Genomic DNA, 14,820 nt, shown 5'->3' on the forward strand with positions numbered 1-14,820 from the left:
GAATAACAGGCCACAAGCCAGTGGAACACCCTGAACTACAGTCCCCAGAGGGTGGGGTTCAGACCATGAACGCTACATGGAGACAATACTTCCTACCAAGCCACTATTTGTCTTGTTTATTATTAAGACGTTTTCACTTGAGACAACCTCTTCATGCATTACTTTTAAGCATTTTACAAAGAACATAGACTATGAAGTGCTACAAAAGATAATAAAAAAGAAAAGTGGGGAATGAAAAACTGATTGGTAGAATTTGAGTGACTCAATGTTTATTTATGCTACACCGCATGAAAATCTTTAGTGGCCAATGGCTAGAATAGCTTGTAACATCGACATAGACGTGTGTATTGCTCAAAGCGAGGTGTGTAGGAATTGGGCAGAAGAGAACAGTTATGTGGAAATGGACAGTTGTGGATCGGGACAACAGGAGAGGAGCAATGAGTTCCATGCTGTTGTGGGAATGATAGTACTATGGATAAGATGGGTGTGGCCAACAGGTGAGCAGAGTAATGGGGTGTGACTACTGCGTAAACCTGTTCTCCTGCTCTTGCAACAGCAGTGTCCTGAAGAAAAGCTCATTTTGAAGTTGTCTGCCGGCCAGAATGTCTCTGAAGATCTACTTCAGCAGTGCCAGTGGCTCAAGAGAGGTAACTATTCCACACAGTCGCGTTACTCTTTCTGTCAGGCAGTATAATTTCACATTCCAGCTGTGTAACTTCTTTTTTCCTCCGGGAACTTCGAAATGTTCAATTTTCTTCCCAAGGTGAAGCAGCAACAGAATGAGATCTTCCAATATCTGACTGCAAAGAAGGTGAAGTATGAGGCGGTTGACATCTGTCAGACTAACGATCTGAAGGAGGAGATGAGGAGGCTGTCAGGCAATCCCAAAGCCATGCCTCCCCAAGTGTTTTTTGACAACGTTTACTGTGGCGTAAGTAGAGAACTGTGCGCTTTACCCCTGAAAACTCAGATGTTCCTCTATGAGGCCTCTGCTCTGCAAATAATTTTATTGAACCGAAACTGCTGTTTCAGCTTACTATCATAGGTGCTGCTGCATGTGGGTGAAAAAAGACTCATTTCCAGCTTATTTTATAAGTGACGCCCAAAAGGAGAGTGTTTCACTGGGCAAGACGAGTCATTCTTGTTCAAGTTGTTCTGGAATCTTACCATAGAAGGTCACATTGCCAAAGAGACACTCCCAGTTGCTTCCAATCTGCAAACATTTCTCACGCCCTGTCTGGAAATATTCAAGGTGCATCTGAGTTTTTGTGATGTGGCTAATCTTCCCCTCTTAATAAGGGTCATTAATTATTTGCTGTGTTGCATGCCCGATTCTCCTTTATGGATAATATTGCTAACATTTGCTCTGTTTTCAAGTTTGCCCAGTGCATTCACACTCACTTGAGGCTTCAGTTATCACAGTCTTTGAATAACATATATATTTTTTAAACAAGTCTTATTTGAGGTATATGTTGAGGCCCTGTAAATATTGGATATATCAGCTATGTTTGTACAGTTTGTACAGTTGGGTACAGTGCAGAGTTAAGCAGAAACTGCAATTAAGGGTGACAGTATGTTCTGTTTCTTTGCAGGACTACAACAAGTTTTTTGAATCTGTGGAGGATGACAAAGCAGACGCTTTTTTTAAATTGAAGTGAAGCCTGTGAATGACTTAAGAATCTGCATTTAAATTGCTACTATGATATGCATTGAAATGATGTGCATTTGGCAATGAGAAACAATGAAAATGTTTTACATATTCCATTTAACACGAGTCTGATTTCAATTAATTGAAGAAACTGCATTCCTAAGAAGGACCGAATGAAAATTCTACTCATTATTGCATAAGACCTTTTTTACTACTGTAAGTACACTGGAGAGCCACTGTAACACAAATTCTGAGACAAATTGAGACAAATTCTGTATGTGTGTGCGTGTGTGAACATACTTAGCCAATTCTGATTCTATTGACCACATATATCAGTTATAAAAGGCGATGATTTAATTCAATCACACATATAAATTTCTCTCAGAAAAACACACGACACGATTTGAGATTCAGAGAAACCTCAGTGTGGTGCTGCCCTTCTAGATACTGCTAAATGTTCCAAGCTCTAGGTGAGCTGCCCTTATGGACCAGTGTCTGCTTCAGCCCCACCCTGCTCTTCACCATGACCATTAGCTAATCTCTCTTGGTTCCCTGAGCCACAGGGTCTCCAATGTCAGCTGACGGTACAGATTTTGCACATAGCTGTATAGCCATGAAGTGAAAAGACTGAAAAGACAGTGTATTTTACCCATCGCTGGTGTTACTGGGATCATTTACTCCAGTGTTGTTTTAAAAGTATCTCTTTTTGGCGACATGTACGAGACCATCTATCAGATAACTCACAGGAATTTGTGTTTAGGTCTCAGAAAGTGCATGCCAACATGTGAATTTTACTCTACAGGAGACTACAATAGATATGATGTATTTTTCATAATGAATTATTATGTTTTACACATCAAGAAGATGATGGCAGGCTACTGACACATTTGGAAATGTGAGGTTTTTAGAGCACCTGATTAAACACAAGGTGGCAGAAGTGAGTCATATCACAATCCAAACGTTTTATGCAGCTTCCAGGTCTGCATCGTCGTCACAAATAAGAGAGAAAATGTACCACCGTGTCGAGTAAAAGAAGCGGAGCTGCAGAACCACGCGGATTATGTCGTCTCGGGAGGTATAAAATATGTTTGATAAATTCTAACAGACCGCGCTATCTTCTGCCCTGCCGCAAACCTTCACCTTCCAAACGTTATATTGATGTGGGCAAAAACAAAACAATGCAGTGTACGATGAAGGAAAAAAAAAAGCAGAAGCGTTCGGTGGTAAAAGAGGACTGTAAGCTCCATGTGTCTCCAGCCGCGGAATGAACACGTAAATCGAGAATGAGACAGGCGGGACCTTCATGCACAAACAAACATTCTCTTTATTTCCTCGATTCTTTATTATTAATGGCAGACACAACGACAAAGAAGAAAACAGCAATGCATCAAAAGAGAGCTAGGCGGTGCAGTGACCGAAGCTAGTTAGCTGCTACATTTCTGGCTCCCGGTTTATACGACCGTTCATGCATCATTAGGGCCACAAATCTCACAGCAGATAAAAACACGGTGTCAGCAATGAAGGACAACACGCCACTGAGTAAGGCACACCGCTCCCCACATCTCCCACTTAAATGTGTCATTTCCAATCATTATCTTTATTTCCATATATAATTGTGAAAAAATACAAAGATAATAAAGTAAACAGATTCTGACAGAACGCTTGTCCATGTTACATTTAATATATCACGGTAATATAGACTGATGATTCTATCATATTCATTACAGAAGAACTTTATAATAATATATCAAACAATTACAACAGTAACACTTTGTTGCATATGATTGACTTTTTATGACTGACCAACACTTGGAACCATGTAATCAAGTAAAATTAATCACTATTATTTAGTATTTTTATCTTCATATAGTGTTAAATTGAATAATTAATATTTAAAACTTGTTCTTTACTGCATTAAGTGCACAGTGGAGTTTAACATCTGTCTTTGGTTTTATGGACGGCTGACCGGTCTCCAGTTCAGAAGTGTTAGCTCCCGTGGTGTAAAAACCCCTCGTTTGCCAAACGACTTGTGCTAAGGTGCTATGACTATTGGTGTTTCAAAGGTCGTTACATGCTCGTACGCCCCCGCAGGACAGCATTTCTCCAAGCAGGTCCAAAGACAGAAGGAAGATGTGAAGAAGCTGTTTCACATTACGGATGTCCTGCTTTTTGACTGGTCTTTTAAAGTGATGAATTCATATGTGGAAGGGAATCGAGTTTTATGAACCAGCTGATTGACTGAATGACACTTGAGCCCTAACACGGAGTGAGTATTGATATCTGCTGTCAGGACAGACAGGGATGACTGCCTGAGCATTAGATAAAACAACGTGTTTGGTTGAACACTGCCCTCAGTACTGACAGATGCACTGGCTGACTGACTGATTCATACATTGATTGATTGACTGATGAATTAAGTGACTGACTGAGTGGACAACTGGAGTGCATCCCTGCAGCAGGGTAATGGCTGCTGTCGGGTCTCACTGACCTGTAGGGTTGACGCCTGTGACAGATGACCTGGCTCTGCTTGTGACATGGCGTAACAGTGAGCCTTTTCCTGTTCAGGTCGACCAGGTGTCGATTCTGTAGAACTGTGCGTGTCAGTAATCACAAAAAAACTGTGTCTATGAAGCAACGGTCGACTGATCTGTTCTGCTATACTACGTCTGCGCATAACAAAGCAAATTGTTGCCTAGTGAAAGGTGCTCTGGGTAAAATTGTGCACAGGACCTTTTGCAAACAATAAGTGGGTGGGGGCTGGTACACATACTGTACCCACGCCTCAAACTGCAGCCCGCTAAGATGTCTTGTGTTTAAGTATTCTACAACGTCAAACCAGAAAGTTAGCAGAAGTCCTTATGAAGATTATGAAGACCACCGGTAACAGCAACATTAAAAGTGATGCATGAAAAATTAATCATAGTCACTGAAAAAGAGGGGGCTTGTCAAACTTGTATTCGCTTAGGAGCTGCGAAATGTCTTACAGAAAGGGGTTCTGTCTGTGTGTGTGTGTGTGTGTGTGTGCATCCCTGTGTGTACACACTGAGCACAGCGTGACAGTCAGTCAGTGGCATGTGCGGATGTGAGCATTCATCTCACCGCAAGAGGTACAGAAGTACGACGAGGAATATAAACGGAAGCACTGATTCCAGTCTATTAATGGCAGAGTCAGCTTGGTCTTAAATATTTCGTAAGAAAGTGTACTCAACCTTACACTGTACACCAGGATGTCAAAACATCCACATCGGTTACGTTTCATATACAGAAGATCATTAATAGTCCAGTTACATTTTCAGAAATGCAGTGAAGATGCTACATTTGCGTTTATGTTTTTTTATGTATTCCTAGCATGATTTATGCCACTTATATAAATCAAAGTTGGGATACTTAAAAATGAAAAACTGCAAATAAGTGTTTATAATGATTAATAATGATTTAAAAAATAATAATGATTTAAAAAAAAAAAAAAAAAAACATGCACGATTGAGTCCGGCACATATGGATGTTCACTGTTCTTATTGGTTGTGCATCTCACACAGCATCAAATGAGTATGCTGTCTTTACAATAGTTCTCTTGCCCAGTGCTAATTTCCCTTTTTGTTAAATTTCCTAGTCATTTTGCATTTTAAATATTATTTGAATGTGCAGAATTACTGCCGGATTATGATCTATGGGATTATCAACGATCACCTCCATCCACTTGACAACCAGTAAAACACTACAGGACGTGAAGGAATACCACAGGAGAATGCAACTCCCTTAACTGCACAACACATAAAGCATGCTGTCCTACATGGACCAGGTGAGCTGAAAGGATCTGCCTCCCTGCAGTAGTAAGACAATGGAAGCTTGCCACATGTTATATGTCTACCTGAAAGGCCTGTCTCCTGGCCCATGGCACAGATCACCTGCAGCTTGCGTTGCCTCTCAAATAAGCCTGAGTGAGTGCAGAGCACGGCCGCCTTCAGCCGCCATCCAGCTAGCATTCATCGGCGATGGAGCTCCACGATGCACTCAACTAAACAGATTACACGGATTGTTCCAGACAGCAAAAAGAAAAATCCATTTTCTTTAAATGCTGCTTGCGGGGCTTTTACTGAAGAGTGATTAGTGGGAGGAGACAACTGTAATACCCATTTTCTTATATGTTCCCCATTCCACCAGGATGATTATTGACTAGAGATTCATTTTGGAGAGAACAGCAAGCGCCATTTAAAAAGAACCAGATGAAAACCAAAAACTGCTGACTCACCTAAAGGCAATATTAGGACACAGGTTCTCCAGGGTTTTTTTTTTTTTTTTTTTTTACTGTTTTAAGGGGCATATTTTGGAATAAGCAAACACAAAATCTGTCCTCTCAGCTCCCAAACTCCACACTGTTAGCATTGGTGACAGCCCCCTTCCCCCAAGGGACTCAAAAAAATACATGAATTCGACAGCCACATACATGAGATCCAGTCCTTCATAAGACAGCCATCACTCCTGACCAGCCAGGGACACTTGAGGGAACCAGGGAGAGAAACGACGACCTTTGGCAAAAAAGTAGCAGTGACTGGGTGGCATATCAGGAACAGGAAGTGATGTAATGCAGCACCGACCAAAAATCACAGGAATTCTATGAGTCCTGTGGAAATATGTTAGGATAGTGTCATTTGCAGTAGCACTGAAACTGGTAACTGTACAACACTGCCACTCAGAAACATAGTCAAAAGTTCAACACTATGAACAAAATGTTTTTGTTTGGTGTTTTAGGCCATACATATTTCTAACGAAGTAAAACAAATGCAGCAGCCATCACTTTTCCCTACAAAACAGTTTCAAGCTCCAGTTCTGGAGCCTGGATGCTCTCCATCTCTCCTCTCTCAGTGTACAATCACTGCTAAACTTCAAGTGAAAAGACAATTTCACATTACCAAAGTAACTGTGTTAGACATAAGGAAGGGGAATGACATTGATTTTGCAGTAAATATTAATAAACAAATGCTTGAGGAAACACTTGTGCATGACCTGTGGTGACCAGAAAAAAATGAACGGTTTTACAAAAATACATGCTGAACTAACCAAGTGCTGAATAATTAAATACACAGTCGGTAAAGACCAGATATTTGGACTCTCTGCTTTCTGCATGACCAACCGAACAGCAGGAATCCATCAAAGTATTAATTATACATGAGGTTTCAGATATTCTGTTATTGATTTGCTGCCCCCTAGTCCCCATAACTTCTAAGTGAGAGGGCAACAAAGGTAAAATAACACCCGCATTTCCAAAGGCCACCAACAGGGGGTCCCCCCAAGTAACGCACCTTAACAGAGCCCTGGGAAGGCAGTCCGAGGAATGAAAACACAGTGTTGGTCTCCTTGGACTGGAAGAAATCCTCATAATCCTATGACAGCAAGGGCAAAAGAAGACAGATGTCTTTTAATGAAAGTGGAACTGAATGCAGTAAAATTTAAATATATAATGATAACCAATGACAAACTGAGCAATTCTTAACTTCCAGTGAGATTCAAGTGGAAAGTCCCATGAATCATAGAGTTAGCAGTTAAATTATTCCCAGTAATGACCAGGGGCGTAAGCTTTTTTGTAATGAGCAGAGCATCCCCATTCTGCTACACTTATATCTGACCTCACCTCCTCCAACCTAATGTCTGGCTTACTCAAACATGCTTTCTGCTGACCCCACCCTGCCTGAAGCTCATGGGACAGGACAGCACTCACAGGAGTGAAACCCCAATGCACCGCCTATTTATTGTTTCATTCCACTCTACTCTTTTCTCTTACACTCTCTCATCTCTTACTGCAGCATTTTTCTGTTGTTTGTTCTGCATTGCACCGTTTTTTTTGTCCTACTCTCCTGCCATACACTTGTCCCCTCCCCTACAACTGTTGCACAAGAATTTCTTCAGAACACATGCGACAGTAAAAAACCTTGAAACCTGAACTTCAAACGAAGGCTCAGGCGTATAGATATCAGACACAGGAAGCCTTAAATAAGCCCCAACTAGCTTGCATCTACAAATCGCTCCCCAGTCTGTTTTCTGCAGCCTCCTGTGTCAGATGCAGCATCTTGCAGACCACAGTATCTCTCTCCCACTAGCAACGTAGAAATACTGCACTGCAGACTGAGGGAGGAGCTTTACTCTCCTGGCAGCTGGAAATGGTCTCCACCAGAACGTAAGAACAGAAGAATTGTCAAGGTGACACAGACCACCCAAAGACTTACTAATCACTGTGAAATACGATGAAAACAGTGAAGTGGAAACTAAAACGTATCAGTTACTACTAATTGCGGCTATTAGTAGCTTCTCTCACTGTCAGTGAACTGGTTGGGAGACCGCAGGACCAGGGCCAAAAGATCAGAACCGTGGGCGTGAGTCTGGGCCGGGCCAGGCTGGCACATGGCTCATTTCACAGAAGCATTACAAGAGAGCTCAGATGTGCTGTCTGAGGCTGCCTAGGATTTTATTTTTAAATTAAAAAACAAACAAACAATCACTGTACCCCACAGTACTGCTGCCCATTGAATATCTGTGGTGGAAGGGGGTTCCCTTTGTCGGGGTGCTTATCCTCAGGAAGGTTCCGGTACATCCACAGCCTCTGGTCTTCCAGCATGGTTATGTCCACCTCCTCAAATGGAATGCGATTGGCCTCCAGAAAGCCCACAATCTCTTGCTGCCTCTTTTTGATCTGCAGGGAAGAGGAGGACTTTTAGTCTTTTGGAATACATGGTATTAAACTGCAGAAGATGATTTTTGAAAATAAAATGTGTATCATTCCAGGGCCCTGGAACAAAAACCAGAGGAATATGACCAAACAAACACCACTTGCCTGATTTCATTCAGCATTAGTCTGCAGTGTAAAGGGGATAAAATGAGTCTCAGTAATGGACATTGATGAGGGGGCCAGACTAGGTCAAGAGCACATGACACACGCACAAATGCACACTGAGAGACCTCATTGATATTGAAGCTATGAACCGATACAAGCCCAATAATGGGTAAGGAACTGGAACTCTGGCCAACAGAACACTCACTCAAATTCATCGAGGGAAACTGCTGTTGTACCCTTCACTGTACTACTGGGGCAGGACTTCTGTACTCAATATTATTCTTATGAGGTACCATCAAGTTGAAACGGACTCCAGGCGACCACACAAACAGCTTTCCTCCAGAACCTTCTTTCTAAATCTTCAAGCTTCCCAATACCATGTTAATTGCTGTGATAATTCAGTCACACTCACAGTTACTGGTAATCATCTTCGCCTTTTACCTATTCTTCTTCCAAGCATCAAGGCCTTCTCTGAAGTATTTGCTTTTCTCACGACAAGCTACAGTCTGGTCATTCGTGCTTCAAGTTTTGATTTGATCGAGAATCTGTTTGTTTGTTTTCCTTGCTGTCTACAGTACCTTTGAAGCCTTGGATTTTGACTGGTATGACGTAGTTTGATGCTTCTGTAGCTCTGCGGCACAACCAGATAGGGGGAGCTTCTCAGGGGGATGTGTGCATATGCTAAGTTGCATCAGCGATGCACAGCAGGAAAGCACCAGGGAACGCTGGGACAGAATCAGTTGCTTAGGAGGGAATTTGCTGGTGGTGATCCAGGATTAGGATGTGACAGGAGGCATGTGGATCAGTTCTGCTGAGTATTTGGATGGCAACTGAGGGCCTGAGCTCCTGCTGGACTTACTGTTGGCAGGAGAGCTTCCCGGGGCCCTCCCGGTGGTGACCTGGCCCCACGTCTGCGTGGTGCCCTGCGGTCTGAGCGCAGGGACATTCCCCTGCCATTCCTGATCATTTCAGGAGGTCTTAAAACTCTCCTTGAAACTAAATCCTGAGAGGATTTCCAAAAAGCCTTATTAATTATCATTATTATTATTATATCTATCAATCATTTTTTATATCCATTTGTACTATACAGGGTCATGGGGGTCTTGGAAGTAACAGGCACAAACCACACTTATACACACATTTATGCCAACGGACAATTTAACTGCTCCAATTCACCGTAGCATGTTTTTGGACTGTGGGGCGAAACTGGAGAATCCATAGTAACCCCCACAATAGCCAGAGCCAAATCCTGGTCCCAGAGGTGTACGGCAACAGTACTAACCACCATGCCACCCCTATTAATTATTATTATTATTATTATTATTATTACTACTACTACTCTGTCTTTAATCCTGTTTGAGGACAGCCAGCCACTGGAGACATGTAGACAGAGAACTATCAACCACCACTGCAGACTGACTCACTGCCAAAGTGGAAGGGGCAGGGGGCACAAACTGAAGCTGATCTGCGGACAAACCCTTTGGTCTACTGCAAATGAAACTAACGGATCCGTTTACCCACAGACTGCTCCGCACAGTCAGCCTCGAAAATCTCAGTTATCCGTTTACAACAGAAAACCCTACATTAGTTCAGCAGCATGCCGATTCCAGCGTGAGGCAGGTCTGTAAACGCCTGGCTCTGATGATGCAAAGTCTTAGGGAAACAGAGCCTCCCCGTGCCTTAGAAACAACAAGTGTCATTTGGTGCAGACTGGCATTTTCTCCCCAGTCCACAGGAGTGCGGCTTCACAGGACCTTGGTGCAGGCAAAGTTTAAGGTTCATTAAAACAGGGAAAAAAAACACCCAAGTCAGAATCTGAATGGAAGCAGGAGCAGGGAGGTTAGGGGAGCAGTGGACAACCCAAGCAGATGTGGAGGTCACATCCTCACATGTATAGAGGAGCACTTCCAGCTGATGGCGAATTAAAATAATAATAATAAAATAAATCAACTGCTGAGCAAAGAGAACATGAGTAGAGATACTTGCACAGATGGGCATAATTGTATTGATTATCTGAAGCCCCTTATTGTCTCCTGATGTATGGACCAGACGTGCAGAATGATGATGTTCCAAGCAGTGTTTTTGCAACTGAGCATCCGCCCCCACCCTCCCCCAGAAAAAAGTGCATCATGAAGCAATGTGGTACACGGCAGTTTGTATAGAAAACGATCCGTGGCCATTTCCAGCTGGAGGATTTCTCAATTTCCAGCCATATGATACTTGAGCTGTTAGTGCTCCTTAAAATAACCCAAACACCAAGCAGTAATAGTAATAATGCACCAAGCTGACATTCATGTAGGACTAGAAAATAGTCTTAGACTGACAAAATACACCAAATCCAGATTCTGTCCAGCCTTCGCCTTGTGAATCACCTTGTATAATGCACTATAAACTTTTTTTTCCCCATTCTCTTATATGCTTTTCAGCTTTAGAAAGCCTACACAAAAATGCTGGTAAAATGTTGTAAAAATCCTCCAGGGGTGTGAGTTGGTGCTCCGCACTCCCCCAGTACTTACTGCTGCCCCCACCGCTCTGCAGCGGTAATCCAGGCTCTGGTCCCTGTTTAACCGCAAACAAGCAGAAACCTTAGCATTGAGACAGCAAAAGGGCAACCTGGTATTTATAGTTACCTCCTGCTGCAGTCATATAATATTCCCTCGCATCGAGGAACTGGAGAGCAGCCCTCTGCAATTCTCCTGTACTGAACAACACCTAACCGTCGCTTGCCGGCCCATCAGGGGCTGTACCCCACGTGGAGGGCATTGCTTACCCCCAGCCTCCACCTTCCCCCCCCCCCCCAACTCACACACCCGATGGTTACTGCAATGTACAGCTCCTCCACGCCCTGTAAAACAATCCCTGCTCACGTCACATGTAATCTGTGTTCTAATGGTTTGGAAAAGCGTTGTCAAAAATTAATGCACATAGACACATTGGTGGATAGACACTGCGGAAAAAAAAAAAAGTTATTTACTTTGGATAAAACACAACTGTCCCCTGTTCATCCCTTAAAATAAAACACAGAAGAGAATACAACACAAACATTCTCATTGTACTACGCTGTCTAACAGACAGCTGTGTAAATGAATCCCATACATAACGATATGTCATTTAAACACAGATGCTTTGTTTAATCAGAATCTGAAGCCACTAAGTTCAGCTGAGCAGGTTGTTTGACTGGTTGGTTTGGGGTTTGCGTTTATTTGGTTTTGATTGCGCTGAACAACACGCAAAGTTATTCCTTACATCCCTGCAGAAATAAACCATAGATTAAAAATAAACCAAGAAATGACTGTGGTGTCTATATGAGATATTACTCTATCCAATTTGAAGGGAACATGGAACATGGCTGAATCCGACACAGACAGTGTATGCAGACAGGAATCAGACACAGAAAAGACTCTGCAGAGACGAGGATCCAGACATGGGAGGATGAGGGAGCAGACGCAGAGAAAAACCACAACTGATACCGAGCAAAGGCAGGACGGGTGCAGATGGCATGTGGAGTAGTGAGAGAGCAGAAATAGCAGTGACTGAGCAGGTCAGACAGAACAGACCGCTTACAGCGTGCAGCATGCAGCAAGGAACCCATGCAGAAGCCTGTCCTCGGGTGCCAACGAGACAGACAGACCATCATCACAAATCAAAGGATGAGGAACAGAACTGAGAAAATCGATTTCACTTCATGCTGGTTTCCCCTACGCAAGAATACAAGAAAAATACTTATCACAGAAGGATGCCTGGGTGGGGCTAAGAAGAAAAGCAGAGCTGCTAGCTAAGTCTCTATGGTATGCTAGATAAATAAGTCTCTATGGTATGCATTGTGTCCTGTGGTTTGTGGTTGCAAAGTACCTGTGCCAGCTATTCTAGGTAAATTCACTTTAATCAATATATGCTGATGATTCTTACAGTTCAGTTGTATCAGTCTTTACTCTTAATGTGTTTCATATTGTGGGAAATAAGGAACAAAAGGGCAAAGGTCACGATGCACCATAAACTGTTTTTCCATTCTCTTTATTTAAAAAGCAGTTTCTCATCAAATCTCGGTCCTGCCTCTTTAAAAATCCCTCAAACCAGGCAGAACATTCACAAGATGGGGCTCCCCAATGTTCGAATACCAGGAAACAGTTACCTTTACGAAACAATTTCAAATTCAAGCCGAGGGATCCTCTTCATACAAAAATCACTGTACTAAAATGTTCCCTTAATGTGGCTCCTTCAGAGGAAAATCTCTCTTGGGGCTTAGTTTAAAAGGCTGAAAGTTGATGAGAGCAGTCACAAGGCCATGCCATAACATGGCAGAAATAAGGAGAGATTCTGTCTGGATCTGTATAGTACAGGACAGCTTGGCCTCCTCCAATTTTTTTGTTTATTTTTAGGTTTTTACAAACATTTACGAGAATATGGGAAGAGAAAAAAAAAAAAAAACATCTTTCCACTCACAAATCGTGACTCATTCTTATCCTCTACTGCTGTGGGGACCAAGAACAGTTATTCTGTTGTATAATCTGTCTGCACTATAAATTCTTTCACTTTTAACAAAAGAACTAAACACAAATTCATTACTGAATCTCTGTATAGCAAGGGCTCTTGAGATAAACATCTTAGGATGTCAGCATCAGCAGTTTAATCTCTTGTTTATATCGGTGTCATTTACAATGAATTAACCTCATGAGCTTAGGTTCATCAAGGCTGGCATAATATATACCGTACTGTTCCTGTCTGTGTATCTTGTACAATCAAGAGATCTTTAGGGAACCTGAGCCTGAGATTATTAGTCATCACAGATAAACACTGCTCCCCAAAACATAGCTTTGCACTCCTGAATATCTATCCATCCATCCATCCATCCATCCATCGTTATCTTAAAAGTACACAAGTAGAGATCACCTTAATTACAAACTTAATCCTCCACTAAAGACCTTGTTACATATAAAATAGTATAGTATAGCATAGAATGTAGTATATATGGCGTCTAAAACTTTCTACCTGCCCATAACATTCAAAGACAAATCTAAAAAACTTAGAGGCTGTTCATTGAACGTCACACATTAAACAAACATATTTCTGAAAATAAAATGACAGAATACATTCAGCATGTTAAGAGAAAGTCAAACAAATGCATGAGATATGTACTGCAAATTATCGGGATATTTTATACAGCCCCGAAGTTTACTGATAAAGGTGTCAAAGTCCAGAAAAACAAACGCAAAGGACCAACTGGCTTATAAACCAAACGTAGCCATACATAGAATTACTGGGGTCGTAAAAATGTTTTAACTGCGCATTTGTATAACTCCTACAGGACAGGCAACAAGATCCGAAAGCACCTCTGATCATTCGCGTGTACGGTAGTAATAACACAGAGATAATAGTAGAAAGCCCTCAATTTACATATCTTACAATATAACCACGGGAGTGGCATAGTGTTGGAAATGTGTCATTTAATCTGCTGGCTATTAAAAAATCTAGAAGCAAAACTGCGTTCAAAAAAGTGCCTCCCTGCATAAACGGCTGAACATAGATAAAACAATACTACAACAAACACGTGGGGAAAAACGTAAATATGTAGGTGATAGAACGCGGACTTGATAAAGAAACCAGAAAATAATTTAAAATTCACACACATATGCACATACCGTTGGTTAATTCTGAAACAAAGTTAGCTATTACACCACACTTTGAGATAAATATTGTTTCATGCAGTGACTATATATTCAAATATACTCGGATTATAAATATAAAAAAACACAACAGGCTAGAAGTTACGCTGTTACAAACAGTTCGCCACACACCAAAGCTGCCAGGTACATCGTTGTTATCCGCCCTGTCAAATGCAAACACCCTTCAAAAGGCAAAATTAATTAAATATATGTAAAATATATACTCACCACAACAGAACCAGACAATGAGGCGATGAAAACTCTAATTACCATCCTACAGAAAAATCCTGGTCGGCAAATGTGTCTAAGACGTGTATTTAAGCGCTCCTCTCCTTTGCGAGTTTGTTGATGTATCGCCTCAATGTTATTGACAGGTTCTCCGATAAATGCGTGTTTAAGTTAAAGCAACGCTCAAGCCTACGTTGTAAAATTATTATTATTATAATGATGATGAAGATAATGATGACAGTGCTCACACCACATTCGTGGTCTTCACTCCCCCACTCGGCACTCTGGGGTCTAACACCGTCGAACCCTTTTTCAGCCCTGTAATGAATGAGCAGAGCATTGTGGGAGATGTAGTGCGCCGCGTAAAACTTTGCTTTGAGGTTGTTTCGCGAGCGCTTGCAGAGCAATGCAGCTGTCTGCCTTTGTGGGGAGTGCGGACTTTTCCGAGCCTC

At 42.0% G+C, this 14,820-nt stretch overlaps 2 protein-coding genes across 2 annotated transcripts; one reads left to right on the forward strand and one right to left on the reverse strand.

The window, feature by feature from the left end:
• Positions 1 to 504: 504 nt before the first annotated feature.
• On the forward strand, positions 505 to 1,769 carry zgc:153284 (uncharacterized protein LOC751696 homolog). Its single transcript, XM_048985228.1, has 3 exons — positions 505 to 647; positions 764 to 931; positions 1,593 to 1,769. The coding sequence occupies exons 1-3, from the start codon at positions 603 to 605 to the stop codon at positions 1,656 to 1,658; spliced, it is 279 nt and encodes a 92-aa protein (XP_048841185.1). The 5' UTR covers positions 505 to 602; the 3' UTR covers positions 1,659 to 1,769.
• Positions 1,770 to 2,952: 1,183 nt separating this feature from the next.
• Positions 2,953 to 14,679, reverse strand: sh3bgrl2 (SH3 domain binding glutamate-rich protein like 2). Its single transcript, XM_048985227.1, has 4 exons — positions 14,369 to 14,679; positions 8,151 to 8,336; positions 6,952 to 7,032; positions 2,953 to 6,272 (listed from the first exon to the last, which is right to left on the reverse strand). The coding sequence occupies exons 1-4, from the start codon at positions 14,411 to 14,413 to the stop codon at positions 6,264 to 6,266; spliced, it is 321 nt and encodes a 106-aa protein (XP_048841184.1). The 5' UTR covers positions 14,414 to 14,679; the 3' UTR covers positions 2,953 to 6,263.
• Positions 14,680 to 14,820: the final 141 nt, after the last annotated feature.

The sequence above is a fragment of the Brienomyrus brachyistius genome, chromosome 19, assembly GCF_023856365.1.
Source record: "Brienomyrus brachyistius isolate T26 chromosome 19, BBRACH_0.4, whole genome shotgun sequence".
Taxonomy (NCBI): domain Eukaryota; kingdom Metazoa; phylum Chordata; class Actinopteri; order Osteoglossiformes; family Mormyridae; genus Brienomyrus; species Brienomyrus brachyistius.